Source organism: Papio anubis, chromosome 14 (genome assembly GCF_008728515.1).
Source record: "Papio anubis isolate 15944 chromosome 14, Panubis1.0, whole genome shotgun sequence".
In the NCBI taxonomy this organism is placed as follows: Eukaryota; Metazoa; Chordata; class Mammalia; order Primates; family Cercopithecidae; genus Papio; species Papio anubis.
Window position 1 is genome coordinate 106,229,726 of NC_044989.1, and position 26,909 is coordinate 106,256,634.

The 26,909-nt window shown below is 47.1% G+C and overlaps 2 protein-coding genes across 5 annotated transcripts in view; one reads left to right on the forward strand and one right to left on the reverse strand.

Annotated features, from left to right (window-relative positions):
- Window positions 1–17,159, forward strand: part of GPAT2 (glycerol-3-phosphate acyltransferase 2, mitochondrial) — a 36,389-nt gene extending 19,230 nt beyond the window's left edge. For 2 of the 4 annotated variants that reach the window (XM_031655487.1, XM_031655488.1), the window contains one exon: window positions 16,116–17,159. In XM_031655487.1, coding sequence (XP_031511347.1) covers window positions 16,116–16,259 — 144 coding nt within the window. In that variant the 3' untranslated portion in view covers window positions 16,260–17,159. The remainder of the gene's footprint in view (window positions 1–16,115) is intronic. The other 2 variants (XM_009184648.3, XM_021925046.2) reach the window with 2 other exon arrangements.
- Window positions 1–25,991, reverse strand: part of FAHD2A (fumarylacetoacetate hydrolase domain containing 2A) — a 32,018-nt gene extending 6,027 nt beyond the window's left edge. The window contains 8 exon segments of the mRNA XM_009184642.4: window positions 17,649–17,736; window positions 17,870–17,978; window positions 19,387–19,469; window positions 19,471–19,547; window positions 19,822–19,881; window positions 23,632–23,848; window positions 24,991–25,241; window positions 25,858–25,991. Of these exon segments, the coding sequence (XP_009182906.3) occupies window positions 17,649–17,736; window positions 17,870–17,978; window positions 19,387–19,469; window positions 19,471–19,547; window positions 19,822–19,881; window positions 23,632–23,848; window positions 24,991–25,235 (879 nt within the window). The 5' untranslated portion in view covers window positions 25,236–25,241; window positions 25,858–25,991.
- Between the last annotated feature and the right edge of the window lie 918 nt (window positions 25,992–26,909).

A 26,909-nucleotide genomic window follows, 5' to 3' on the forward strand; every position in this document is an offset into this window, starting at 1 on the left:
AAAGACAGGAAAACATTGAAGCCCTGGGCAGTGGGACTAATGGGTGAGGAATTTTAAATGTTTATCCTCTATTCTTTTACCTATTATGAAGTGTGCATTGGTTTCTTTGTAACGTGGAAAAATATGTGCAGGCTTTAACTTTTTTTTCCTGGCCAAATTACTTCATTGCCTGAGTGCATGTCCCCCAGAGCTCTCGCCGCATACCATCGAGCAAGAGCTGGCTCCAGTGAGGTAATGGAACACTGAGCCCAGGAACGCCTTGGCGAGTGCCCCAGCAGGGAGGGCGCGGGGGAGGCACTCTGACCTGGCTCTGGTGGGGAGCACCACCCCACTGGCAGGCCCCCACGATGGAGCCGGGGTAAATGCTGGAAGATGATGGGCTCTTTGGCACGTACGCCAGCTCTTTTGCAGGTGGTCTGCGATAATCTGGCGCGCGCCTTACACATTACCCACTCTTATCTGGCTGTGGATTGGAGCTATGTGTTGCTATATCACTGAGAATCTGGCACTGGCAGCGTAAGGCTCGGTAGAGACTATGGCAGGTGAATGGTCTGGTTGGGGACAGCCGCAGCAATCCCAGCAGGTTGGGCAGATCCTGCAGCGCAGGTTTCTGCTTTTGAAATATTTCTTCTTCTTCCTAGCCTTTACCAACCAATAGAGCCCGCATGGTGCGCCCAGCCATCAGCCCCTTTGATATCGAGTGCGCTTTATTCTTCCAGTGCTACTTCCCGCTCGTAACTCCCATGTCTCATGCAAAAGATACAAACTGGAAATACACAGAAATTCTGCCCCTCCTCTGATCCCGTTCCAGCCCCTATCACCCCACGTGGATATTTCCTCCCAGCCTTTGAGTATGCAAAATGAAAGCACTAATCTAGCACTTTGACAAAAAAATAAACTGGGTTTTGAGAGACTTCTCTTAACAATAATATGTACAACAAGCATAGAGGCCCTTTATTGCTTGTGGCTGCATGTTACTGAGGTGTGTTAGATATACCCAAGTCCTCAATGTGAGTGGACATGGAGGCTTCTCATCTAAGTGAATATGGCAATATGGGAACATACTTCACTGTGAGCTTGAAATACTCTTGTATTTTTCCTATTTTAATAGATGAAAACAACATCTTAATTCACTGTGAGCGGGACCTTATTGTCTATCAGCTCTTAGGACTAGATTCTAGGGTCTAGGGCTCCAGGGACGCTTTCCCTACCTAATCCCAGCCCCAAACCCAGGAACTGTCTTCTGTAAAACTCCTGCAGGCCCCTCCTCAGGAGTGCTAGAGTCTCTATCACCCCTCTAGCTGTGACAGATGCCTTTTTAGGACCCCTGGCTGAGACCCACAGGGGTCAGTCTTAGGACGTATCTCAGAGGAGGCAGGATGAAATAGAGAGTCCCTGGGTTCCAGCACCAAATGTACGCCTAAAACTGTTAATCCCTCCTAGGCCCTGTAGTTTCTCCGGCCGAAAACTAAGATGCTGCAAGGAGATTTCTAAGGATCTTGCAGAGAACAGGTGAGGAAATAAAAGGTGGGGCTGGCCTGCTCCCTTGCCAAAGAGCTACCTGCTGGTGCTGTTTCCCGTGGAACAGGAATGCAGTGGAGGGGTGTTGGAAATTCAGGGCAGCCGCCCAGGGCGATGCTGCCCACTTTACTTCTGTCTTCTGCCACTGAGAGGTGGCCTCCTGCCTCTGTGGAACTGTAAGCCATCAGCCTTCTGAGTGTGGGGCCGCTGCATTGAGGCTGATAACCCTCCACTATTCCCTGTCTCCAGGCTCAAAGGAGTTCCCACCAGGTGGGGGCAAGTGCCTGGAACTGTACCTAGTCTCATGCTCTCTGAGGCTGAGTGGGCCACTTGAACCTGCAGTGAGAGCTTTTGTGAGCAACCTCTTCTTCTACTCAGAGACACCAGCATCAGAGCCTGCAGAGAAAACGAGGATCCGGAGACGGAGGGATCCTGCAGAGCCACCATCAGGATCCCTGAAATTCCTAGGACTATAGCCCAGGCCCTTTTCCCCATCAATGTAGTTCTCTGCATACCACATGCTGGGAAGTGGTCCAGCCTCGGCCTTTTACTCCTCTCTCATACCTACATAAGATGAAAGTGTACAGGCTTCCCGGCTGCTGCCCTCAGGGACAAGGCTGGCCACTCCAGGAGAACCCCAGGCCCCACTGCCTGTTCCCTTCCCAGGTGACACACACACAGCCTTGAACCTGACAGCGGTCCCCAGGAGCAAGCGCCCTCCTTGCTGGAAGGGGACACCTCGAGACTTAAAGGGATGATCAGGTGCCCAAGGCACTGCCAGCCAGAAAGTGACTCCTGGGTTTCTGCAACAACCACTAAGTCACACGGCCCGGAGTTCAGTCCAACTCTGCAGAGTCTGTGCTGTACAAAGCGACATAAGGTTGAAACAGTAGCCTGAAACGTGGGTGTGCACGTCGGATACCATCCGTCCACTCGGCTGGAAACCTCCAGTTTCCCCATGCCCAGCCCACCTCCTGCTAGTGGGGCCTTCACACGGGTCCGGCCTCAATCTGCATGGCCAGCCTGGGACTCCAGTTCCAGCTGCAGGCAGGTGCCCTCCGCGGGAGGGCTCATGCCAGGAACCCTTCCACCCAACCCAGACCCCTCCTTCCGCCTGCAGGCCTACTTTCCTCAATATCTTACCTGGCGGCGGAGGCTGGTCTCCTGCGCTTGAGCTAGGGTCGCGGGCCGGAGGCCAAGGGCGGCGGGCGCCTTCCGAGCACCGCACCAGTGACCGCAGCCAGCCCGCTGCCGCGGCCAACCCAGAGAGAAGCGGGCGCGTCCGACGACGTCACAGGCAGCCGCCGGCGGGCGCCAACCCCGGAAGCGCCCCGCGCGGGGCGGCGGCCCGGGGTGCCCGGCCCAGCAGCCCGGCGCCCGCCGCGCCCTCCTGAGACGGTGGACTCTCGGAGCGACTCTGCACTTGCCTGAGCTCGAGAGTGGCGCTGCCTGAACGTTTGTCCCTGGGCGCCTGCTCTCATCCAGTCTCTCGGCCCCATTCTGGGCTCCGGCCATCCTGGTCTTCCCACTATGGGGAAAGTGGTGGAGGAGACTGAGGCAGGGTGCTGTGGCGGGAGGAAGGATTTGTGGCTCTGATTCCACGGGTGTGGGCGAGGAGGGGAGGGCTTCACTGCCCTGCTTCACGGCATGAGCCTGGCGCCAGAGCTGCTTTCCCAGAGTGACAGGCAGGAGGTGGAGCTATGCCTGGATGCTGAAGCCTGGCGTTTGAAGCATCTTTGCTGCCATGTGGTGGGGCAAATGGGGCTCTGTCCTTCTGTGCGGCGGGCGTGCAGGGAGTGGCGGCTGAACTCCACAGACACATAGTCCCTCCTTCAGCCTAATAAGGGGCAAAGGCTCCTTCAGCTGCCGGCTTTAAGAGAGTGTGAGGGCTGTGGGAAGTGAGGCCCCATATTACCTGCCAAGGACTGGTGATCGTCAGAGAGCTTGACTTGCCCTGCCAAGCAGCCTAGACTTTGTGTAAGTGCATAGACTTGAAGGTCTCATTATGTGCTAAGTGGCCTGGACTGGATTGAGAAGTTTTTCTCTGGGTCACCTGTCTAGCAGTGTCTGGGTGGGTGGTGCAGGTGAGGAAATAATAATGGTGCTGTAGGTGGGTGGAGAAGGTGAGTGTGTGTGTAGATGTTTAGGAGGAAGAACTGGACAGCTTGGATGACAGGAGGGGCGGAAGGAAGGGGGAGGTATAAGGTTGACGGGTCTCCTAGCCTGGGAAGTGTGAAGGTTTATGGAGGACGGGCTTGGAGAAGGGAAATGGATGGAAGTAGGCATGGAATGGAAGGATGGTGGAATGGCAGATATAGAAATGGAACCTGTGTCTGGGCGCCGGGTGGCTCACGCCTCAATCCCAGCCTCTTGGGATATACCAGGCCAGATGACGAGGTCAGAGATGAGACCATCCCATTAACACTGCGAGACCCTGGTCTCACCAAAACAAAAATAAAGCGAGCCGGGCGTGTCAGTGGACACCTGTCGGAGGCCAGGTGAGAACAAAAAGAACCTGAGAGGCTGGAGCTGATAGCGCCACTGCACTGCAGGCAGCCTGGGCGACAGGAGGTGAGACCGCCCCCAAAAAGAAAAAGAAAAGAAATGAACCTAGTGGGCCGCCAGATCAGGGGATGCACTACTGAGGAGGAACTTGGCACAACTAGTTTCACTGGCTTAGCTCCTAAAAGTGGGTTTGAAAGCTTAAGGCAGCCTGGAAGAAAATATTTTAAATATAAAAGATCAGTCCAGAATGTGGTGAAAGAACACTTAAAAAATGATAAAATCAAACAATCTGGGGCTTTTAAATGGATAAAATATTTGAAATAGAGAACAAAGAAGATACACAGAAAAATAACAAATTAGGACATGGAAAGATGCTCAACATCATTAATCATTGTTGTTCAGATAAGCATTAATGCGGTCTTCTGCCACCTATAACGGCAGAATTGACAAAGAAGACTGATTGCAAAAAGTATTGGCAAGAATGTGGAGGACCTGGGATTCCTGTACACTGCTGATGGGATTATAAAATAGCACCACCAGACCAAACCATTTGGCAGGCATGAAGAGAGCAACATACACCCACCGTGATGAGATCCAGCTTCATTTCCAATCCTGACTCCTTCACAGCACTGAATCTATCTCAGCCCTCGGCTCCTAGACATAGTGAAGGTTAAGGAATCCTCCCACTCTTTTGTTCCATGAAAACACCCTACTGGAGTTATTTCAGTGACTTCCCATATATAATGGATAAGACTCCCAGATGTTCCCTTGTTTATCTATGACCAGGCCAGACACAGACCCTCTAAATTCCCAGTCTTGGCATTATAAATGATTAACTGGACTGCTTGTCCCCACAGATCAATAAGAACAAAATACCTGTAACCAAACTTTGGTTCAGATTCTCTCCTCCAAGCACCTGAGCTTTGGCCCAACCGCAGCTTGTGCCAACCCACAGCCCTCCTGAGGGTCCCTCCTGAGAACAGGCTGTCTGCAGGGTAAGACCTGCTCGATGGTGACCCTCTTGCTCAGCCCACTTTCCCATAACAGTTCTTTGTAGCCAGGTTTACGATTCCCTATACAAGATCAGCCCTTTGCCTAACCTCTGAGACACTTGAGGATATCCAGACTGTTTCCCTATTGTAATAGTCCCCCCCATACCCCACAACAATCCTTTTTAATAAATTCTCTTTTTACGGAATCCAGATTTATGTTTTTGTTTGATAGTAATTACATGAGAAATAAAAAAATATGCTCATGCAAAGATGTATACAGAAATGTTCACAGCAGGCCTTTTGTCAAGTCTCCAAACTGGAAACCACCTGGTTTTCCATTAACAGGTGAATGTGTAAACACTGTGTGGCCACACTAAGGAATACTCAGCAATAAAAAGGGACAAATTGTTGATGCAGCATGGATCTATGTCAAGATAATTATTCAGAGTGAGAAAGGGTACATTAAAAATGAGTACATATGGAATTATTTCCTTTGGATATAGTATCCTTGGGGGATATATTCAAAGACCCCTAGCGGATGCGTGAAACTGCCATAGTGCCAAACACTACATAAGCCATGTCTTTTCCTACACATACCTGCCAGTGATCAAATTTAATCTAGGTGAAGTTAATCTGGTGCTACACGGTTGCTGTCAATCAGAATGTTTCTATTGACATCTTCCACTCACAAATCTCATGCTTTTTCTACCCTACCCAAGCACTTCTCACACACTGTAGCCTTAACTTTTCCATTTTGAAGTGCAACAGCAAAACTGGCACAAATTTCTTTTTCCTTTTTCACAATTTCATGGATAGAAGATTCTTTCTGTAGATCTTAGCAACTTCATTATGTGATTTTGTTTTCCTGGCAGCTTGAGGGGGGCACATGTTAGCAAGAAGGAGCACAGCCTCCCTGCCAGGTGCTCTGTCCTGCGTGTACCCTGGGCTAGACACACCCTCCTCTGGCTTGCTGTGGTCTTGCTTCACCCTGCCATGCAGGGGCTCCATCCACAGCCCTCTGTCCAGGAGCACCCAGGGTCTGCTTACATTTTTTCAGGGACAGGGAGCTCACTGCTGTGTGGGCGGCTGGGCCCAGTACTTTATGGGGAGGGGGCGAATGGAGGGCAACACTGTCTTTAAGTGTCATCACTGTCCTGGGCACATTGAGCAGCCCAGGTAACAACGTGCCCTTGGTGTTCCCTATGGCTGGGTAGTCCTTCCTGTCAGAATGTGCTTCCCGTGACAACCAGAAGTCTGTGACTCCTAGCTGGTAGAAATGTCCTCCGCTTGCCCCTGGAGCTGTGCAGAGCACATCTTGTCCTGCATTTTCTAAAATGTTTGAATAAAACCAGCGTGTCATTCCTCTGCCGCCTCTCCCCTAGTTCCCTTGCCTTTCTTAGACCTCAGATCATTCTGATAATCTCCTTGGGATAGATTCAATGACTGTTGGTCATCATCAGCTGTGCCTCTTCCTGCTGGAGGATGGGGTGTTTGCATCTAGCTGAACTATGGCCTTGCCATGAGAATTGTTTTGGCCGATGCTATGTGTGTAGGAGCATCATAAGCCCCTTACAAGGCTTCTGTAAAAGCCAGCCTGTGTTTGTCATGTCTCTTTTCCCTCTGCTACTAGATGGAATGCTCTAAATAAAAACCAGACTCTGTCAGCTTGTGTCCCAGAGTTAAAACGACATGGATCGAGCCACAGCCAACTCACATTGGATGTGGAATGTGAGGGGGATGGCACTGAGAGTTGGGAGTCTTTTGTTAGTGCAGCAAAACTCAGCCCATCCTGACTGATACGACTCATTTGCCAAAGTCTCTTAGAAACTGGGATATCTCACCTTAAGAAGATGCGAATGGTCTGGAGTAGGATAGTATGCCCAATTCCTTGTCCAGAGATGATGGAAACATCTATGAATTCAGCATCTTCTACAGAAGCACATCATTTGAGTGCAGCCCATTCCCTACGTACATGAACAGCTGGCAGAAAATGACTTTCTCATTCTTCACGTAAGCAAAACAGCATCTGCACCTGAAGAGACCACTTGCCCTTCACTGGCATTAAATTTCATCCTACTGACTCTGACCTATTTCCCTAGGCTGTAGGGCTAACTTTTTGAACATTGTATTATGAAATTTTCAAACATACAAAAAAGTTGAAAAAAAAAAGTACAATGAAAACCTGTATACTCACCACCTAGACCTTACAATTTACATTTTACTGTAGTTGCTTTATCACATGTCTATCTAGCCTTCCACCTGTCTATCAATCCATCTTGTCTTTTGATGACTTTCAAAGTGAGTTATAGACATCAGTACATTTTTCCTGCCCCCCCTCAAACATTTCAACATGCATACATTGGCTAAAGTTCAATATTTGTTTGTTTTTTAGGTGTATACAGAGGTCTAGCTGTCCTGTTCCATCCAAAAGGGGAAATCCAAGAAGCACTTGTGAAGTTAACATTTCAGAGACAGAGGATCACTAAAAGGCTGAGCCCTAATCATAGGACTGTGATCACTCTTCTGCCCTTTGCCACCTTAGTATGACATTATTAAAGGGCCTACTAACTGCAGTTCCTCTTACCCAGTACATCATGTCTGATATCAAGAAAAAATTACAAGTCATACTAAAAGGCAAAACACAAAGTTTGAAGAAAAAGAGAAAGCATCAGACCCAGACTCAGATATGGCAGGAATGTTACACTTATCAGACTGGGAATTTAAAACAACTACAACTAATATGCTAAGGGCTCTAATGAATAAAGTAGACAGCATGCAAGAACCTGTTAAGCAGAGAGATGGAAATCCAAAGAAAGAATAAAAAGACTAGAGATCAGAAACACTGTTATAGTGATGAAAAATGCCTTTGATAGGCCCATGAGTATACCAGACATGGTTGAAGAAAGAATCTCTAACCTTGAGGATATATCAATAGAAACTTCCAGGACAGAAAAGCAAAGAACAAAGAGACTGAAAAAGTGAAATGGACTATTCAAGGACTGTGCAACAACTACAGAAAAAATAAATAAATAAAAAACATACACATAATGAGGATGCAAGAACGAGAAGAGAAACAAAGAGAAGAGAAAGAAACAGGAATAGTATTTAAAACAATAATAGCCTGAGTAACATAGGGAGACCTCATCTCTACAAAAAAATTAAAAAATTAGCTGGGCATGGTGCACACCTCTGGTCCCATCTACTCAGTGGGGTGAGGTGAAAGGATCATATAAGCCTGGGAGGTCAAGTCTGCAGTGAGCCATGATTGCACTACTGCACTCCAGCCTGGGTGACAGAGTGAGACCGTGTCTCAAAAAATAAATAAATCGATGTGGTGGCACACACCTGTAGTCCCAGCTACTCGGGAGGCTGAGGCAGGATGATAGCTTGAGTCAGTACAGGAGTTCCAGGCTGCAGCGCACTATGCCGCCTGGGTGTCTGCACTAAGTTTGGCATTAGTATGGTGACTTCTGGGGAACGGGGGACCACCAGGTTGCCTAACAGAGGGGTGAATTGGCCCAGGTCAGAAATGGAGCAGGTCAAAATTCCCTTGCCGATCACATCTGTGGAAGGTTCCAGCCTGAGCAACGTAGCCAGACATCACCTTTTAAATAAATCAACCACAACAACAAATGACAGAGATTTTCACCAAATTAATATCAGGCACCAAACCATAGATCCAGGAAGCTCTGTGAACACCAAGCAGAATAAATGCTAAAAGAACCCCACCCAGGCATAGCATATTCAAACTAGAAAAATCAAAGATAAATACAACACTACTGGAGGCCAAGGCAGTTTGATCAGATGCCAAGATGGATATATCACTTGAGGTCAGGAGTTCGAGACCAGCCTGGCCAACATGGCAAAACCTCATCCCTACTAAAAACACAAAAATTAGCTGGACATAGTGGTGGGCACCTGTAATCCCAGCTACTTGGGAGGCAGAGACAGGAGAATCGCTTGAACCCAGGAGGTGAAGGTGGCAGTGAACTGAGATTGTACCTCTGCACTGCAGCCTGGTGACAGAGCGAGACTCTGTTCCAAACAAACAAATAAAAACAAAACAAAACAACTGAAAAAAAGCCAGAAGAAAAAGCCACCTTACCTACAGGGAGCAAAGAGAAGGATAACATCTGCCTTCTCAGAAACCATGCAAATAAGAAGAGTATGAAGTGAAATATTCAACATCTTGAGAGAGAAGAAATAAACAACCTGGAATTCTGTACCCTGCAAAATTATTCCTCAAAACTGCAGAAATACAGACTTTCTCAGACAAGCAAAAATTGAGGAAATCTATTGTCAGTACACATGCCTTGTAAGAAATATTGAAAGTTCTTCAAAGAAAAACATACAAGTCAGAAACTTGGATCTATATAAAGAAAGAGAGCACTGAAGAAGGAATGAGTGAAGATAAAATAGAAACTGTTATTTTTTAAAATTCTGAATTGATCTAACAGATAACCGTGTTCAAAATAATAATAGCAACAACGTATTCAATTATGTATTCATATATGTGTATATATATCCACAGAAACATATATACTTAAGTATGCTTATGTATAAGTGAAATGAATGACAGTAGTGATATAAGAGATAGGAGGCAGGAATTGGGATTATTTTGTTATTATAAGGTGCTTGGTACAAGCCATGAGGTAGCATATGGTATTTGAAAGTGGACTTGCATTAGTTGTAGATGTATATTACAAATCTAAGGAAAACACTAAAAGAAGTGAAAAACATAAGAAGAAAGGTATTTGTTTTAAAGAAATTGTCTTCATCCACTTGGGCTGCTATAACAAAATACTTTAGACTGCATAATTTATAAATAAGAGAAATTTATTTTTCATAGTTCTGGAGGCTGGGAAGTCCAAGATCAAGGCAATAGCAGGTTTGGTGTCTGATAAGGGCTCACTCCCTGTTTCCAAGATGGCACCTTCTTGCTGTGTCCTTGCGTGGTGGAAAAGATGAATAGCCCCCTGTCACCTATTTCATTAAAGCACTAATCCATTAATGAAGGCTCCCCCCTTATGACTTAATCACCTCCTAAGGGCCTTACTTCTTATATTCGTGATTAAATTTCAACATATGAATTTTGGGGGAACATATTCAGACCATAGCAGAAATATGCAGACAACTTATTTATTTTTTTGGTCATATAAAATGCTGAATTAAAATCACAAAAGGCAAAAAAAAAAGAGTGGAAGACAAAAATATAGGAACAAATAACAAGGCAACAAATAGAAAAAACAGTAACAGATATAGTAGATATTACTCTAGCAATGTCAATAATCATTTTGAATGCCAATGGTCTAAATACACCAACTAAGACAGAGATTCTGCAAAGCAAAAAAACTATCAACAGGGTAAATACACAACCTATAGAATGAAAGAAAATGTTTACAACCTATGCATCTAACAAAAGTCTAATATCTAGAATCTATAAGGAACCTAAATCAACAAGGAAAAAGCAAACAACCACACTAAAAATGGGCAAAGGACATGAACAGACACTTCTCAAAAGATATCTGCACAGCCAAAAAGTATATGAAAAAATACTCAATATCAAAACCACAATGAGATATCATCTCAAAAAGGTCAAAAAATAACAGATGCTGTAGAGGTTGTGAAGAAAAGAGAATGCTTATATCCTGCTGGTCAGAACATAAATTAGTTCAGCCACTGTAAAAAGTAGTCTGGAGATTTATCAAAGAACTTAAAACAGAACTACTGTTCAACCCAGCAATTCCATTCCTGCGTGTATACCCGAAGGGATATAAACCATTCTACCTTAAAGACGCGTGCAGGCATATGTTCATCGCAGCACTATTCACAATAGCAAAGACATGGATTCAACCTAGATGCCCATCAATGATAGACTATATATACACTATGGAACACCACAGAGCCGTAAAAAAGAATGCAATCAATGTCCTTTGCAGCAACATGGATAGAGCTGGAGGCCATCATCCTAAGTGAATTAACACAGGAACAGAAAACCAAATAATGAATGTTCTCAATTATAAGTAGGAGCTAAATACTGAGTATACATGGACACATAGAAGGGAACAACAGACATCCGGGGCCTACTTAAGGGTGGAGGATGGGAGGAGGGTGAGGATTGAAAAACTACCTATTGAGTACTCTGCTTGTTACTTGTGTAACAAAATGGCCAGTATACTAAACTCCTGTGACATGCAGTTCACCCAAGTAGTAATAAACCTTCACATGTACCCCTTGAACATAAAATGAAAGGTAGGAAGAAAGAAATAAAATAAAAGAGATTGTCAGAGTAGATTAAAAAATCTGACACAACTATACGTAGTCTACAAGAAACCCATTCTAAATATAAAGATGCACCTAGATTAAAATTAAATAGATGGTGAAAGATATACCATACTAATACTTATCAAAAACACCCCCAGAATATCTCCATTAATTTCAGGCAGAGCAGACTTGAAGAGCAATAAAAGTTACCACAGATAAAGAGGGATATTACATAAGAAAAAGGAGTCAATTCTCCAAGAAGACATAACAATCCTGAATGTGTGTATGCACCTAGCAACAGAGCATAGAAATATGTGAGGGAAGAACTGACAGAACTGCAGAGAGAAACAGATGAATCCACTACTAAAGCTGAAGACTTCAACACTCATTGATCAGAAATCAGCAGACCAAGCAGGTAGAAAATCAGTAAGAACATAGTCAAACTCAACAACATCATCAATCAACTGGATATAATGAACATCTACAGACTACTTCATCCAATAACAGAAAATTACACATTCTTCTCAAGCTGGCATGGAACATTCACCAAGATACCACATTTTGGGCCATGAAACACACCTTAACAAATTTAAAGAATATATGTCATATACTGTGTGCTCTCAGACCACAGCAGAATTAAACTACAAACCAATAAAATAAAGACAGCTGGAAACCATCAAATTACCTGGTGATTGAACAATACTCTTTTAAGTAATATCTGGGCCAAAGAGGAAATCTAGGGAAATTAAACAAGATTTTGAACTAACGAAAGTGAAAAGACAACTAATCAAAAATGTGTGGGATGTAACAAAAGCAGTGATTAGAGAGAAATTTATAACATTGAATGAATTAAAGTGATTACTAGATTCTATATTAGAAAAGAAGAAATGTCAAAGATCAGTAATCTAGGCTTCCACCTTAGGAAAATAGAAAAAAGAGCAAGTTAAATCCAAAGTAAACAGAGGAAAGTAAACAATAAAAACTAAAACATCTCAATGAAATTGAAAACAGGAAATCAGTAGAGAAAATCAGCAAAATCAAAACCTATTTGAAGGTAGGTGAAACTCATAAGCCTCCAGCCAGGCTAAGAAAAAAAGGAGACACAAATTACTAATATGAAAAATGAAAGGGGTGACATCACTAATGTCCTTTTATGGATAATGAAAGGATCATAAAGGAATATTATGAAAAACTTGATGCCCACAAATCTGATAACCTAGGTGAAATGAAACAATTCCTTGAAATACACATTCTGTCAAAACTCATTCAAGAAGAAATACACAATCTGTGCTGGGAGATGGTGGCTCATGCATGTAATCCCAGCACTTTGGGAGGCTGAGGTGGGAGGATCTCTTGAAGCCAGGAGTTTGAGACCAGCCTGGGCAACATAGTGAGACCCTGTCTCTACAAAATAAAAAATGTGATGGGTATGGTGGTGCGTGCCTGTTGTCCCAGCTACTTGGGAGCTGGAGGTGGGAGGATTGCTTGAGCATAGGATGTCAAGGCTGCAGTGAGGAGTGATTGCACCACTGCACTCCAGCTTGGGCAACAGAATGAGAGCCTGTCTCAAGAAAAAAAACAGACAATCTGAACAGGTCTATCTGTGTTAAAGAAACCAAATCAATAACTAATAACCTTTCAAAACAGAAAGCACCAGGCCCAGATACGTTCACTGGCAAATTCTACCAAACATTCAAGGAAGAAATTATGTCACTATTCTATAGTCTCTTCCAGAAAATAGCAGAGAGAATACTTCCTAACTCATCCTAAGATGACAGTATTACCCTAGTACCAAAATCACACAAAGCCATTATAAGAAAAGAAAACTATGGGACCAATATCTCTCATGAACATAGATGCAAAATTCCTCAACAAAATACTAGCAAGTACAATCTAACAACGTAAACAAAGAATTATACACCAAGACCAAGAGGGATTTATCCTAGGTATGCAAAGCTGGTTTAATATTCAAACTTATTTAGATATACAAATTATCACACCAACAGGCTAAAGAAAAATCACATGATTATATTAATAGATGCAGAAATCACTTTTGACAAAATACAACACCCATGATAAAAAAAAAAACTCAGTAAACTAGTACTAGAGGGGAACTTCCTTGACTTGATAAAGAATATCTGCAAAAATCCTACAGCTGACATTGTACTTAACAGTGAGAAACAGCTTTCCTGCTAAGATCAGGAACAAAGCAAGGACGTCTCCTCTCACCACTCTTATTCAACACTGTGCCGGAGTCTTAGCTAATGTGATAACACAAGAAAGGGAAACAAAAGGTATACAGATTGGAAAGGAGGAAAAAATATACTCTCTGTTTGCAGATGACATGTTTGTCTATATAGAAAATCTGAAAAGAATAAACAAAAAAATTCTAGGCTGGGCGTAGTAGTTCACACCTGTAATCCTAGCACTTTGGGAGGCCAAGGTGGGTGGATCACTTGAGCCCAGGAGTTCGGAGACCAGCCTGGGCAACATGACAAAACCCTGTCTCTACCAAAAATACAAAAATTAGCCAGGCATGGTGGTGCATGCCTGTAATCCCAGCTACTTGGGAGGCTGAGGTGGAAGCATCGCATGAGCCTGGGAGGTGGAGTTTGCAGTGAGCCTAGATCACACCACTTCACTCTGGCCTAGGTTACAGAGTGAGGCTCTGTCTCAAAAAAAAAAAAAAAAAAAAAGAAAATTTAAAATTAGAAAATTAATAAGTAATTATACCAAGGTTGCAGGATACAAGGTTAATGTACAAAAGCCAATCACGTTCCTAGATACCTACAATGAACAAGTGGAACTTGAAATTAAAACACGATACCATTCAGCTAGTATCATACTGAATGGGGAAAAACTGAAAGCCTTCCCTCTAAGATCTGGAACACAACACAGATGCCTACTTTCACCATTGTTGATTCAACATAGGACTGGAAGTCCTAGCTAGAGTAATCAGACAAGAGAAAGAAATAAAGGGCATGCAAATTGGAAAAGAAGAAGTCAAATTATCCTTGTCTGCAGATGATGTGATCTTGTATTTGAAAAAACCCTAAAGATTCCACACAAAAAGACATTAGAACTGATAAACAAATTCAGTAAAGTTGCAGGATACAAAATCAACATAGAAAAATCAGTAGCATTTCTAGATGCCAACAGTGAACAATTTGAAAAAGAAATTAAAAGAGTAATCCCATTTACAATAGCCACAAATAAGATCAAACACCTAGGAATTAGCCGAAGAAGTGAAAGATCTCAATAACGAAAACTATGAAACACTGATGAAAGAAATTGAAGAGGACATCCAATAATGGAATGAAATTCCAGGATCATGGATCAGAAGAATCAATATTGTTAAAATGTCCATAATACTCAAAGCAGACTACAGATTCAATGCAATCCTCATCAAAATACCAATGACATTCTTCACATAAATAGAAAAAAAAAATCCTAAAATGTATATGGAACCCTAAAAGACCCAGTATAGATAAAGCTATCCTAAGCCAAAAGAACAAAACTGGAGGAATCACATTACTTGACTTCAAATTATACTACAGAGCTATAATAACTAAAGCAGCATGGTACTGGCATAATGACAGACACATAGACCAATGGAACAGAATAGAGAACCTAGAAACAAATCCACACACCTACACTGAACTCATTTTCACAAAGATACCAAGAACACACACTGGGGAAAAGACAGTCTCTTCAGTACATGGTGCTGAGAAAACTAGATTTCCATATGAAGAAGAATGAAACTAAATCCTAGACTTCTGTATCTTGTCATATGTAAAATCAAATCAAAAGTGTTTAAAGACTTAAAATATTGAACTATGAAATTACCACAAGAAATCATTGGGGAAAATCTCCAGGACATCAGTCTGGGCAAAAATGCTTTCCTGCCTTCCTGCCTTCCTTCTTTCTTTCTGACAGAGTCTTGCTCTATCACCCAGGCTGTAGTGCAGTGGCGTATTGTCTGCCCACTGCAACTTCCACCTCCTGGGTTCAAGCCTTTCTCGCATCTCAGCCTCCCAAGTAGCTGGTATAACAGGTGTGTGCCACCATGCCCCAGTAACGTTTGTATTTTTAGTAGAGCCAAGGTTAAACCATGTTGGTCAGACTGGTCTTGAACTCCTGGCCTCAAGCAATCCACCCCCCTTAAGTGTCACAAAGTACTGGGATTACAGGCATGAGCCACTACACCTTGCTCAAAAGTTTATTTAGCAATACCCTACAAACAGAGGCAGCCAAAGCAAAATTGGATTAATGGGAGCACATCAAGTTAAAAAGCTTCTGCAGAGCAACCTCTTGGGTCTCTAGGTCTGCTTTTACTGGATTCACCTGCATGTACCTGGTCTGGGGGTATAGGGTTGGTCAGCCAGCCTGTCAGAGAACTATGGCTCCATGGCCCCTAGACCCCAGGCTCCCGGTCAGCCTGTGACACAGGGCGACAGCGACTGAGCAGGAAGCTGCTGTGGAAACCAAGTGGGGACTTTACTGATAGTGACAGTGATGACTTTGAAGAGGCTGAGGGCCGGTACTTCAGGGTGTGTTTCAAGAAGCTGCCCTTGGAGGGAGGTGGTAGGGAGGTGGTGGGGAGCTGCGCTCTCCCCGGCCTGTCCCCCCCAGCTCAGCCAGCAGTCACACTGCCCAGACTTCTTTCTCTTCCTCTGCCGCCTGCTCAGCCCACTGCTCAAGGCCTTTGCACAGGCTGCCGCCTTCCTCCACCAGGGCCAGCTGCCCGATACTGGTGAGGCCCTTGTTCCCTTGCAGTCCTCGAGGCAGGCTGTCTGTGTAGGGCACCAGGTCTAGGTCTTCTCTTTTCCGCAGAGTCGGGCTACACAGAACAGCTGTTCCACTTCCTCCAGGCCACCGCCCAGGAAGAAGGGATCTTTGGTGAGTCCCAGCCAGTCAGCCCAGGCTCCTGGAGGCAGGGGTGTTTGCTGGTGGTTGCTGCCCCCTGCCGGACAGTGAACCCAACTCTAGGAAGGCAGCTGCAGAGTTCAGAGGGTCTTCTGTCCAGTCTGAGCTCTAGCCCTCTCTGGGCTGCTGCTTTACACAAGAGAACCCTGTGCCCAGTGGCTCCCTGTCCTCCCTACCTAGAGCCTTCACCTCTCTCTCCTCTCCAGAGTGAAGTGTGCGGACCCAAAGCTCGCCATCAGTGCTATCTGGACCTTCAGAGACCTAGGGGTGAGAGGAGCCACTGTCACCATCTTCTGTCCCTGTTCCCATCCCGATAGAGTGGCTCAGGGACACAGCTACGTCCCCATCACCCCACAGGGCTGGCGTGATGGTCTCATTAAGACCCTGGGATTTACTTGGTGTCTTCCAGCAACATACGTGGTGATGGGGTTGGAGAAGATGGGATGGTTTCTCCTCCTCTTGGTCTCCCAAATCACTGGTTCATCCTTCTAGGTGGGGTATTAGGGCTGCTTTGAGGCAGTTTTTGCACAAAACACTGAGGTTTCAGGCAGGTTTCTGGGGGACAGGCTTGGCCCCTGGGCCCGGTGGACACAGTCTCTGTGTTGAGGGTACTCATGGCCCATCTTCCATGGCCCAGGTTCTGCAGCAGATGCCGAGCCCTGCAGGCCCCAGGCTCCACCTGTCCCCTACTTTTGCCAGCCGGGAGAATCAGCAAAGACTAGAACAGTTTATCCGGCAGTTCATTTGTAGCTAGAACTGTGAGAAGGAGCCTGTGCGAGACATAGTACAGCGGCCATTATAGAGGCCAGCCGGAGAGGAGGCTGCAAACCCTTAGCTGGTCTATAAATATAATCATTGAGGCTTGATTGTCCCTTGCCATCTCTTGCTTTCTCCCTCCTTTGATGTGATAAACAAGGGGACCAGACAGGTTGTCTTTTCCCAAGCCCAGGAGTATCTTTGTGGCGTATGCGTGTGTATTTGCTCTCTTCTTTCCCAGTCCCACAAAATGCCCTGACTTGTCCCATGAAAGAAAGCCCAAAAGAAGACAAACAGCAGAAGCCAAGCTGCTGCTTTGGCCTGACAAATTTATTGAAGAGAGCTCTGTCCTCCTCCCTTCTACCCAGAAGAGGTGGCTTCAGGGCCGGCACCTGCCCATACCTGTCACTGGGCCTTTCCCTGGGCTAGGCTGAGTGGGAGCAGATGCCCCCATCCTATGTCCAGGGCCTGTGCAGGAGCCATCACACCCTTCCATTGAGTAAGTGACACCTAGTTCTTCAATCTCACACTGGACTTCATCCCCCTTCTGCAACAGAGCAGGCCATGAGGGTGTCAGCCCTTCCGTCAGACACACGCACATCCACACAAGCCTGTACTTCTCAAGTCTGAGCCAAGCCTGCCAGGCCTTCGGGGCCCTTGCTCTCTTCCTTTTCGCTAACCTACCTTGAGAAAGACAGGAGGTTTCCTGAATACACCGACACCTGGGGGGGTCCCAGTCAGGATGACATCCCCTGGGTAAAAGGTGTCGAACCTGGAGCAAAGCCAAAGGACCCGGTGAGACCAGGGGCTGGCTGAGGTGGTCACAGCCAAGGGTGGAGGGCTCAGCTCAGCCTCCACATGTGGGCGGATGGAGTGGGACTGGCAGGACAGGCCCTGGCACTCACTGGGGGACCCAGGCTATCAGGTCCTCCGTCTTGAATACCATCTGGTTGGTGTTGCTGCTCTGGACCACTTCCCCGTTCACTCGGCAGCAGATCTTTAAGTTGTGTGGATCTGAAATGCAAAGATGGTACCTTGGGATCCCTTTCCCCCCTCAAACCCCCCAGTATTTCATAAACACAACTGTAGTGGAGCTTTGTGACTTGCCAGGTGAAAGGGCTTTGTGCCCACATTGACTCAGTGCTCTACGTTAGAACTTTCTGTATAGACATTGGCCTTTTCAGGCCTCCCTGCATCCCCGCCAAGAGCACCAGGCAGTAGTCACAGGGCTGAGTTGAGAGGATGTTCCAGACTCTGAAGAGGGAGAGAAAAATGGCTCAGGTTTTTGCTTTGAAAAAAAGGGGCATCGGTCTACAGCATAGGATGACACCTGTAGATACAAAAATGCCTCCTGGGCAGGGTCAAGCCTGGTGCTCATGCCTGTAATCACAGCACTCTGGGAGGTCAAAGCAGGCAAGGACTGATTAAGCTCAGGAGTTCAAAACCAGGCTGGGGAACGTAGTGAGTGCTTGTCTCTATAAAAAATAATAAAAACATTAGCCAGGCGTGGTGATGCATGCCTGTAGTCCCAGCTACTCAGGAGGCTGAGGCGGGAGGATCGCTTGAACCCTGGATATTGAGGCTTTAGTGAGCTGAGATTGGGCCACTGCACTCCAGCCTGGGTGACACAGTAAGACCATTCAAAAAGAAAAAAGACTTAGCATCTATAAAGCAGTGAGGTAATGGTTCTAGCCAGGACAGTGAAGCCTCATGTAATGGAAGATGGCAGGGGATGGATTAGTGTAAGAACATCCTGGCTAACCAGCACTTTCAACTGTTGGTGGTGGTCTTAGTGTTCTACCCCCCTTAAGTAGAGCAGCTGAGACACATTTGAACTTTACTGAGGACTCTGCATGGGGTGCTGTGAGGTAATGGGGTCTTTGGCATCCTGGCATGGCTGGCCCACATGGACACCTCTCCCCATCTCCACCACAGTTGTGACCGGCTGTGTTAAGAGGCTGCGCTCTGCCCTCTGGGGCACTGCCCCCGTCCTGGCTGTCTCCTCACTGTATGTGGTCAGTGCTGTTCTGTTTCCACAATGGCTGAATAAGTCACATGGGCTCTCATGTCCTGTACTGTGGAAGATGCCAGAGCCTTGTGATAACTATGCTCCATGATGCTCAACTTAGATTGTTTCAGATGGCGGCAGCCACAGGAAGCCTGATCCACCCATCAGCTCAGTGTTGTCATTTACTTCCTGCAGTTTCACATCCTCTGCAGTTGTGTTCCCTCTAGGGGGCTTGGGAAGGAAGCCCATGGGAGAACTCATGGCTGAGGTTAAGAGACTTGCCCTGTGTGGAGTCAGCAGTGAAAGGGTGGCCAGGGAGGGCAGGCGCCGCATGTACCTGAACCCACGCTCCTCCCTGGAGCACTGTTCTTCTGTGCAATGGTAGGTACAAGGGGGCAGGGACCAGGGACCTACCTGCTACACTGTCCTTGGTCACCAAGGCAGGGCCCAGAGGGCAGAAGGTGTCGAAGGTTTTCCCCAGCATACTTCTGTTTCCTTCGTCTCATTTGCCAGTCACGAGCACTCACGTCATGGGCCACAGTGAAGCCGGCCACGTGGGCCATGGCATCTGTGGCCTATGGGGCAGGGGATGTGGCCATACAGGAGGTTAGATCACGGGTGACACCAACACCTTTGGTAAAGGATCTCTAAGCTGTTATCCCGTGTTAGTAGCCAGGACCAGCCAAAGGTGGGTGAAGGGCAAGGCAGTGTCAGGGAGCAAGGAGGCTGACCGCTTCCCAGGGTCAGGGACAGCTGGCACCGTGTGTTGGTGAGAAGTCAGCACTGGGAGAGGCAGGAGCTGGGGCCTCTGCTACACTCTGGCCTGGGAGCCCCACCTTTCCACCTCACCTTGATGTGCTTGCCTTTCTTTCCAATGACCACGGCCAGCTCTGCTTCCCAATCTACTTCCTGTAGGGTGGGAGAGGAACAGTGAGCTGCAGTGACTTCGGGGTCCATTGTCCATGCTGAGAGGCTGCACACGGTGCTGAAGGGCCTGGACCTTTGTCATTAGGGCTTGGGTGCCAGCCTATGTTTGCCATCACCACGAAGCAGAGCCAAGTGAATGACAAGGGAGCTGTGACTTGTAGACCCATACATTTTGGGCAGTGGCAGACAGCATCACGGGATGCAGGCACAGGTCCTGTCCCCACTGTGACTGCAGAAGAGCAACACGTGTCCAGCGCACTGAGTGTAAAAGTTACTCTGGATACTTTTAACAAAGGCGGTAGCGGTAAGCTCGCCTGTAATCCAGCAGGAGGCCGAGGCGGGTGGATCGAGGTCAGGGTCGAGACCATCCTGGCGAACGGTGAAACCCGTCTCTACTAAAAGCCACAAAAACTAGCGGAGGCGAGGTGCGTGAGCCTGTGGTCCAGCTACTCGGGAGGCTGGGAGCAGGAAATATGGCGTAAGCCCGGGCCGCCAGCAGTGAAACCCGAGATGGCGCCAACTCCAGCCTAGGCGACAAGCCGAGACTCCGTCTCAAAAAAAAAAAAGAATAAATACGAAGTAATATCCTCTAGCAATATGTAACCTTACTGCGTGTCAGGCAGTATTCTAAATGCTATAATGTTATTAACTCATTTTAGTAAGAAAAGATTGACATCCCACAAAGGACTTGAGTAAGCAATTCACAAAAAGGCAATGGACATGGCCAGAAAACATGAAAATATGCTCAGCCTCTCCCATAATCCATAAAATACAACTGAAATAGGAATACCATTTGGGACCAATACTTTCTGATAATAACCAGTTGGGTATATAGTACACCCAGCTTTAGATGTTGGTCTCTAATACCACTCCCATTCACTTCCCGGGTTCCTGAAATGGCCCCATTCAAGGTCAAGACAGACAGTACATGATAAGACTAGAACATCATGGTCAAAAAGCTAGGATATACAAAAAGTGACGGGAATGGAGCCAACTTGAAGGCCCCTCACTGGCCAAACTGAGGTCACCTAAAGAATGTAAATGATGAATGACAAACAATTGAGTAAAACCAAAAATCATGAATTCACAGTGATATTGAAGACACAGGAATAAAAAGAGGAGAGGCAGCTTTTCTTCATAGAAGAATGCCAGCCAATAAAAACAGAAGGCATGACTGAGAAGAGTCATTGATCTTGGCCAGGCGGTGGCTCCATGCTCTGTAATCCCCTTTTCACGGAGAGGAGGGAGGCCGAGAAGCCCGAGGCGAGGATCACCCTGGTGGGGAGTTCAAGACCACCCTGGCCAACATGGTGAAACCCTATCTCTACTAAAAATACAAAAAGTGTAGGTGTGGTGGGTACTGCATGCCTGTAATCCCCAGCTACTCAGGGGATGCCAAGGCAGGAGAATCACTTGAACCCAGGAGGCACAGGTTGCAGTGAGCTAGATCATGCCACTGCACTCCAACCTGCACAACAGAGTGAGACTCCGTCTCAGAAAAAAAAAAAAAAAAATAGGTCATTGTTCTCTAACCCCCAATGCAATAATGGATTCAGTCAGGATGACCACAGGATCCCTGGATGAGAAGCTATGGGGCAGTAAGATAGTTATGTGATCTCAAACTACCACTCATAGACTGCTTATTAATTACAAAAATGGAAATGCGTCTTCCCAATGGAGGGACCTAGTCAATGTCAGCTAAACCAAGTGGTCAAATTCTGGGACCACTGACATGAGCCTCCCAGTGGGATGCAATGGGAAATGTATAACATCTTTGTAGACCTCTTGATGAAAATGCTTACCCTGACACTAATCATGAAGAAACGACCAGACAAACCCAGGCTGTGAAACATGCTATGAGACAACTGGATTCTTCAAGGAAAGGGCAGGGAGCATGTTTGAGATCAGGATTTGCAAACTATGGCCAGCTCACCGTCTGCTGTAACAGTTTGAATGGAAACCCACCATTCATTTCTGTATCGATTCCTTGTTGGTTTCACACTACAACAGCAGAGTTGAATTGCTGCAAAAGAGACCATCTGACACTCAAAGCCTAATATTTACTAACTGGCCCTTGATATGGTTTAGCTGTGTCCCTACCCAAATCTCATCTTGTAGCTCCCATAATTCCAATATGGTTTAGCTGTGTCCCTACCCAAATCTCATCTTGTGGCTCCCATAATTCCAACATATTTTGGGAAGCCCCGGTGAGAATGGCCTTTGTGAATCCTGAAGCGGGTCTTTCCGCTACTGTTCTCCACCAGTGAATGGGTCTCAGAATCTGGCTGGTTTTAAAATGGAGTCTCTGCACAAGCTCTTTTCTGCCTGCTGCTATCCACGTAAGATGTGACTTGCTCCTCTTTGCCTTCTGCCATGATTTTGAGGCGTCCCCAACCACGTGGAACTGTAAGTCCAATTAAACCTCTTTTTTTTTTTTTTTGGTAAATTGCCCAGTCTCAGGTATGTCTATCAGCAGTGTGAGAACAGACTAAAACAGCCCTTTAGGAAAAGGTCTATGGAACCCTGTCCTAGATTGAAACCACTAAAGAGATAAAACAATACAGTGTGTGGCCTTGGTTGATCAAGGAGCAATAAAAAAAGTAAGCAAATTAAAAGTTACCTTTGGGGCAGTCAGCAGTACTTCTGATTGGGAATTGGGGCAACTGGATTTTATATTAAATATTATTCAAGTTAATTTTCTTGGTAGTGATAATGGTGGGATGGTCATGCCAGCCACTGTCCTTATTCTTAGCAGATGCCTATTTAAGTTTTTCTCACTAAATTGTCTTAATATTCCCAATGTGTTTTAAAAGGTCTCCTTCACCCCCCCCCTGCAAAAAAAAAAAAAGTGAATGTTTGCCATGTGGAGGGCAGGGAGAAGACAAGGGAGAAAAATGAAATATGACCAAATGTTTACAATGAAATCAGATGGAAAAGTTATCTGAGCGTTCACTGTGTTACTTTCCTAGCTTTTCTATAATTTCCAAGACATTTCTAAAATAAAAATCAGAGAGAAAAAGTAACCAGTGTTAATAAGGGTATATACACTAATGGTGGATGTGTGAGTTGCTTTTACGATCTTTTAAAAGGCCATTTGGCAGAATTTTTCAAAAGTTTTGAAATACTGCCTATACTCTGACATATTTAAATTCTAAGGGTTTATTCAAAGGAAATAATAATGTATGTTAATGGACATGCAAAGCCTTTTCTATATAAGGATGTTTATTGCAACATTTATTTATAGAAGCCGAAAACTAGAAACAGTATCCAGCAATAAGGTAATCGGGAGTAAACTAACCTATATAACAAACTCCGTGGTAACCTAAATATGTCAGGGAGAATATTTAATGGCATGAAAAAATGCTCCCGATGGAGTCTTAAGTAAAAGATAAGTGTATGTACAGTATAAACATATGCAGAAGTGGAGAAACACTGGGAAGACAGACAGAAAAACATTAATATTGCAAGCCCTGGGCAGTGGGATTAACGGTGACGTAATTTTTAAATGTTTGTCTCCATTTTACCTACAGTGAAGGTGTATTGCTTTTGTAATCAGGAAAACACGCACATTAACTTTTTTTCCCAAGGCCACCGTTATTGCTGAGTGTATAATCCCCTAGAGTTTCTGCTGAATGTACTACTGAGCAAGAGCTGGCTCCAGCAGGCTGAACACTGAGCTCAGAACGCCCTTGCGATGGCCCAGTGACAAGGGAGGCGTGGGGAGGCACTGACCTGGCTCTCTGGTGGGAGGACCACCTCATCATAGGGCCCCACGATGGAGCTGGCAAACTTGCTGAAGATGATGGGCTCCTTGGGCACGGGCACGTTCTGTTCTTTGCAGTGGTCCACATAATTCATGCCCACACACACCACCTTATCTGGCCGTGTGACTGGAGCCAGGAAGGTTACCTCCGACCGTGGGAGAACTGGCAACTGGGCAGCCAAGGCTCTGTAGAGACCACAGCAGGTGAGACGGTCTGGCTGGGAACAGGTCAGCAATCCCAGCAGGTTGGGCAGATCCTGCAGCAGCTACAGGTTTTGCTTTTTGAAATATATTTCCTAGCTCTATCAACCATCAGAGTCAGTATGAAAATCAAGCCGAGCTATCGTCCTTTGATATCAGAACAGGGCTTTCATTTTTCCAGTGTTGATTTCCTCTCCCGCTTCGGTAACTCATGTCCATGTAAAAGATACAAACTGGAATACACGGAAAGGCCTCCCGTTCCCCTTCTGATTCCCCTGTTCCCCTGGCTCTTCGCAGCTACTCTATGGCTATTCTTCTCCCAGCCTTTTGTATGCACATGACAGCACCAATCTTTACACTTTTGACAAAAACAACTGGTTTTGGAGATCTCTCCTTAACAATATGTAACAATACATAGAGGGCGTCCTCTTTATTGCTTGTGGCTGCATGTTACTGCTGTATAGAGATATACCCAAGTCCCTAATGAGGGACATGGAGGTTTCTCATCTTTGCGGAATATGGCAATATGGAAACATACTGTTAATACTGTGAGCCGTGAAACATTTGTATTTTTTCCCATTTTAATAGATGAAAATGACATCTTAACGTGTTTTTAACTTATTGTTCATCAACAGCTTCTTAGACCAGATTCTGTAGGGGTCCAGGCTCCAGGGACGGTCTCACCTAATCTAGTCCAAACCCAGGAACTGTCTTGTAAAAAACCTCCCTGCAGTCATCTCCTTGTAGGAGCTGGAAGTCTCTATCACTCCCCCAGCTGCATGAGATGCCTTTTAGGACCCCCTGGTCCAGACCCGTCAGTCAGTCCAGGACTTCATTCCCAGAGGAGGCAGTGTGATGAAATAGAGAGTCCTGGTTCCAGCACCAAATGTACGGCCTTGAAATTGTTAATCCCTAGGCCTCAGTTTTCTCCGCTGAAAACTGAAGATGTTATTACATAAGATTTCTAAGGATCTTTTAAGAGAACAGGTGAGAAATAAAAGGTGGGGTTACTCTGCTCCCTTGCCAAAGAGCTACCTGCTGGTGCTGTTTCCCGGAACAGGAATGCAGTGGGAGGGTGCGGGGGGACCAGGGCAGCTGCTTCAGGTCGATGCTGCCCACTTACTTACCTTCTTGCCACTGAGAGGGTGGCCTCTCCCTGCTCTAGGAACTGTGTCATCGTCTTCGGGAGTGTGGGGTCAAAGGCATTGAGGTTGATAACCCCTCCACCATTCCCTGTCTCCAGGCCCAAGTGAGGCCCCACCAGGTCGGGTGCCTGGAACTGTACTAGTCTCATGTCTCTGGAGGGTTGAAAGGGCCACTTCTGAGCCTGCAGCAGAGCTGTGAGCAGCCTTCTTCTACCAGACACCAGCATCAGAGCCTGCAGAGAAAAACGCGGGATCCGGGCGATGGAGGATCCCAGAGCCATCATCAGGATCCCTGAAATTCCTAGGACTATAGCCCAAGGCCCTTTGCCCCAACAACAGTTCCCTGCACACCACATGGGAAATGGTCCAGGCTTGTATTTTACCCTGCTATACTTCATAAAATGAAACTGCAGGGGCCCTCTGGCTGTTGCCTCAGGGACAAGGCTGGTTACCAGCGCTCCAGGAGAACCCCAGGCCCCACTGCCTGTTCCCTTCCCAGGCGACACACACATGCAGGTTCATTCCAACCTGACAGCGGTCCCCTCAGGGAGCGCGCCCTCCCTTTACAGAAGGGGACACTGAGGCTCGAAGGGGACGACGTCAGGTGCCCAAGGTGCCAGTCAAAACGTGGCCCTGGGGCTTCCGCAACAACCACTATGCCACACGGCCCGAGCTCAGTCCAACTCTGCAAGAGTCCGTAAGCAAAGGGGCGGCGACATGAGGTGGAAAAAGCAGCCTCCATCAAACAAAGCCTGAGACACGGGTGTGCACGTCGGATCCCAAACCACCGTTCACTCGCCGGGAACCCCCATGCCGGTCCCCTAGTTTCTCACATGCCCATCTCCGTACCCTGCAGTTAGTGAGCGCTCAGAAAGGTCCGCCCCGTCGGTGTGGTCAGAAGCGGCTGGGAATCCGGTCCCAGTTCTGCGCTCCGCGAGAGACCCGCGCCACGGACACCCTTCTGGCCTGACCCAGCCAGGCTCTCCTACCTGGCGGCGGAGGCCGGTCCTCCTGCGCTGGGTTAGCGCTCGCGGGGCCAGAGGTCAAGGGCGGCGGGCGCCTGAGCACTGACACCAGTGACCGCAGCCAGCCGGGGAACTACGGCCGCGCGAACCGAGGGCCGCTGGCCCAGATCACCGGAGCAAGAGCCGGCGCGTCCTGTGACGTCACAGGCAGCCGCCGCCGGCGGGGCCCCAATCCCGGAAGCGCGGGCCCAGCGCGGGGCGGGCGGCTCCGGGGGTGTTCGGGCTCCAGGCACAGCCCGGCGCCTGCCGCGTCTTCTGGAGACGGTGGCTCTCGGAGCGACTCTGCACTTGCCCGAGCCCGAGAGTGGGCGCTGCCCGAACGTTTGTCCCTGGGCGCTTCGCTGGCCTCATCCAGTCTCGGCCCTGTTCTGGGCCTGGCGCCGGTCCCGTCTTCCCATCGGTGGGGAAAGTGGTGGAGGAGACCGAGGCAGGTGCTGGGTGGCGGAGAATGATTTGTGGCTTCTGATTCTGACGGGTGTGGTTGAGGAGGGGAGGGATGACTGCCCCCGTTTTACCTACGGGGAGCCTGGCGCCAGAGCTGTTTTCCCAGAGTGACAGGCGGTGAGCAGTGGAGCTGGCGCTCCTGACGCCGAAGCCCGGCGTTTCCCAGCCACTCTCGGCAGCGCCGCTGGGCGCAGGTGGGGAAGCGGGGAAACGGGGCTCCGTCCTCTGCAGAGGGCGGGCGTGAAGGGAGCGGCGGCCGAACTCCACAGACAGCCATAGCTCGGCTCTTCAGCTGCCGGCTTTGAAGAGTGTGAGGGGCTGTGGGCAAGAGGCCCCCACATTACTCAAGGACCAGATCGTCAAGAGCTTGACTTGCCCCACAAAGGAGTCTGGACCTTGTGTAAGTGCACAGGAGACCGCTGGAAGGTCCTC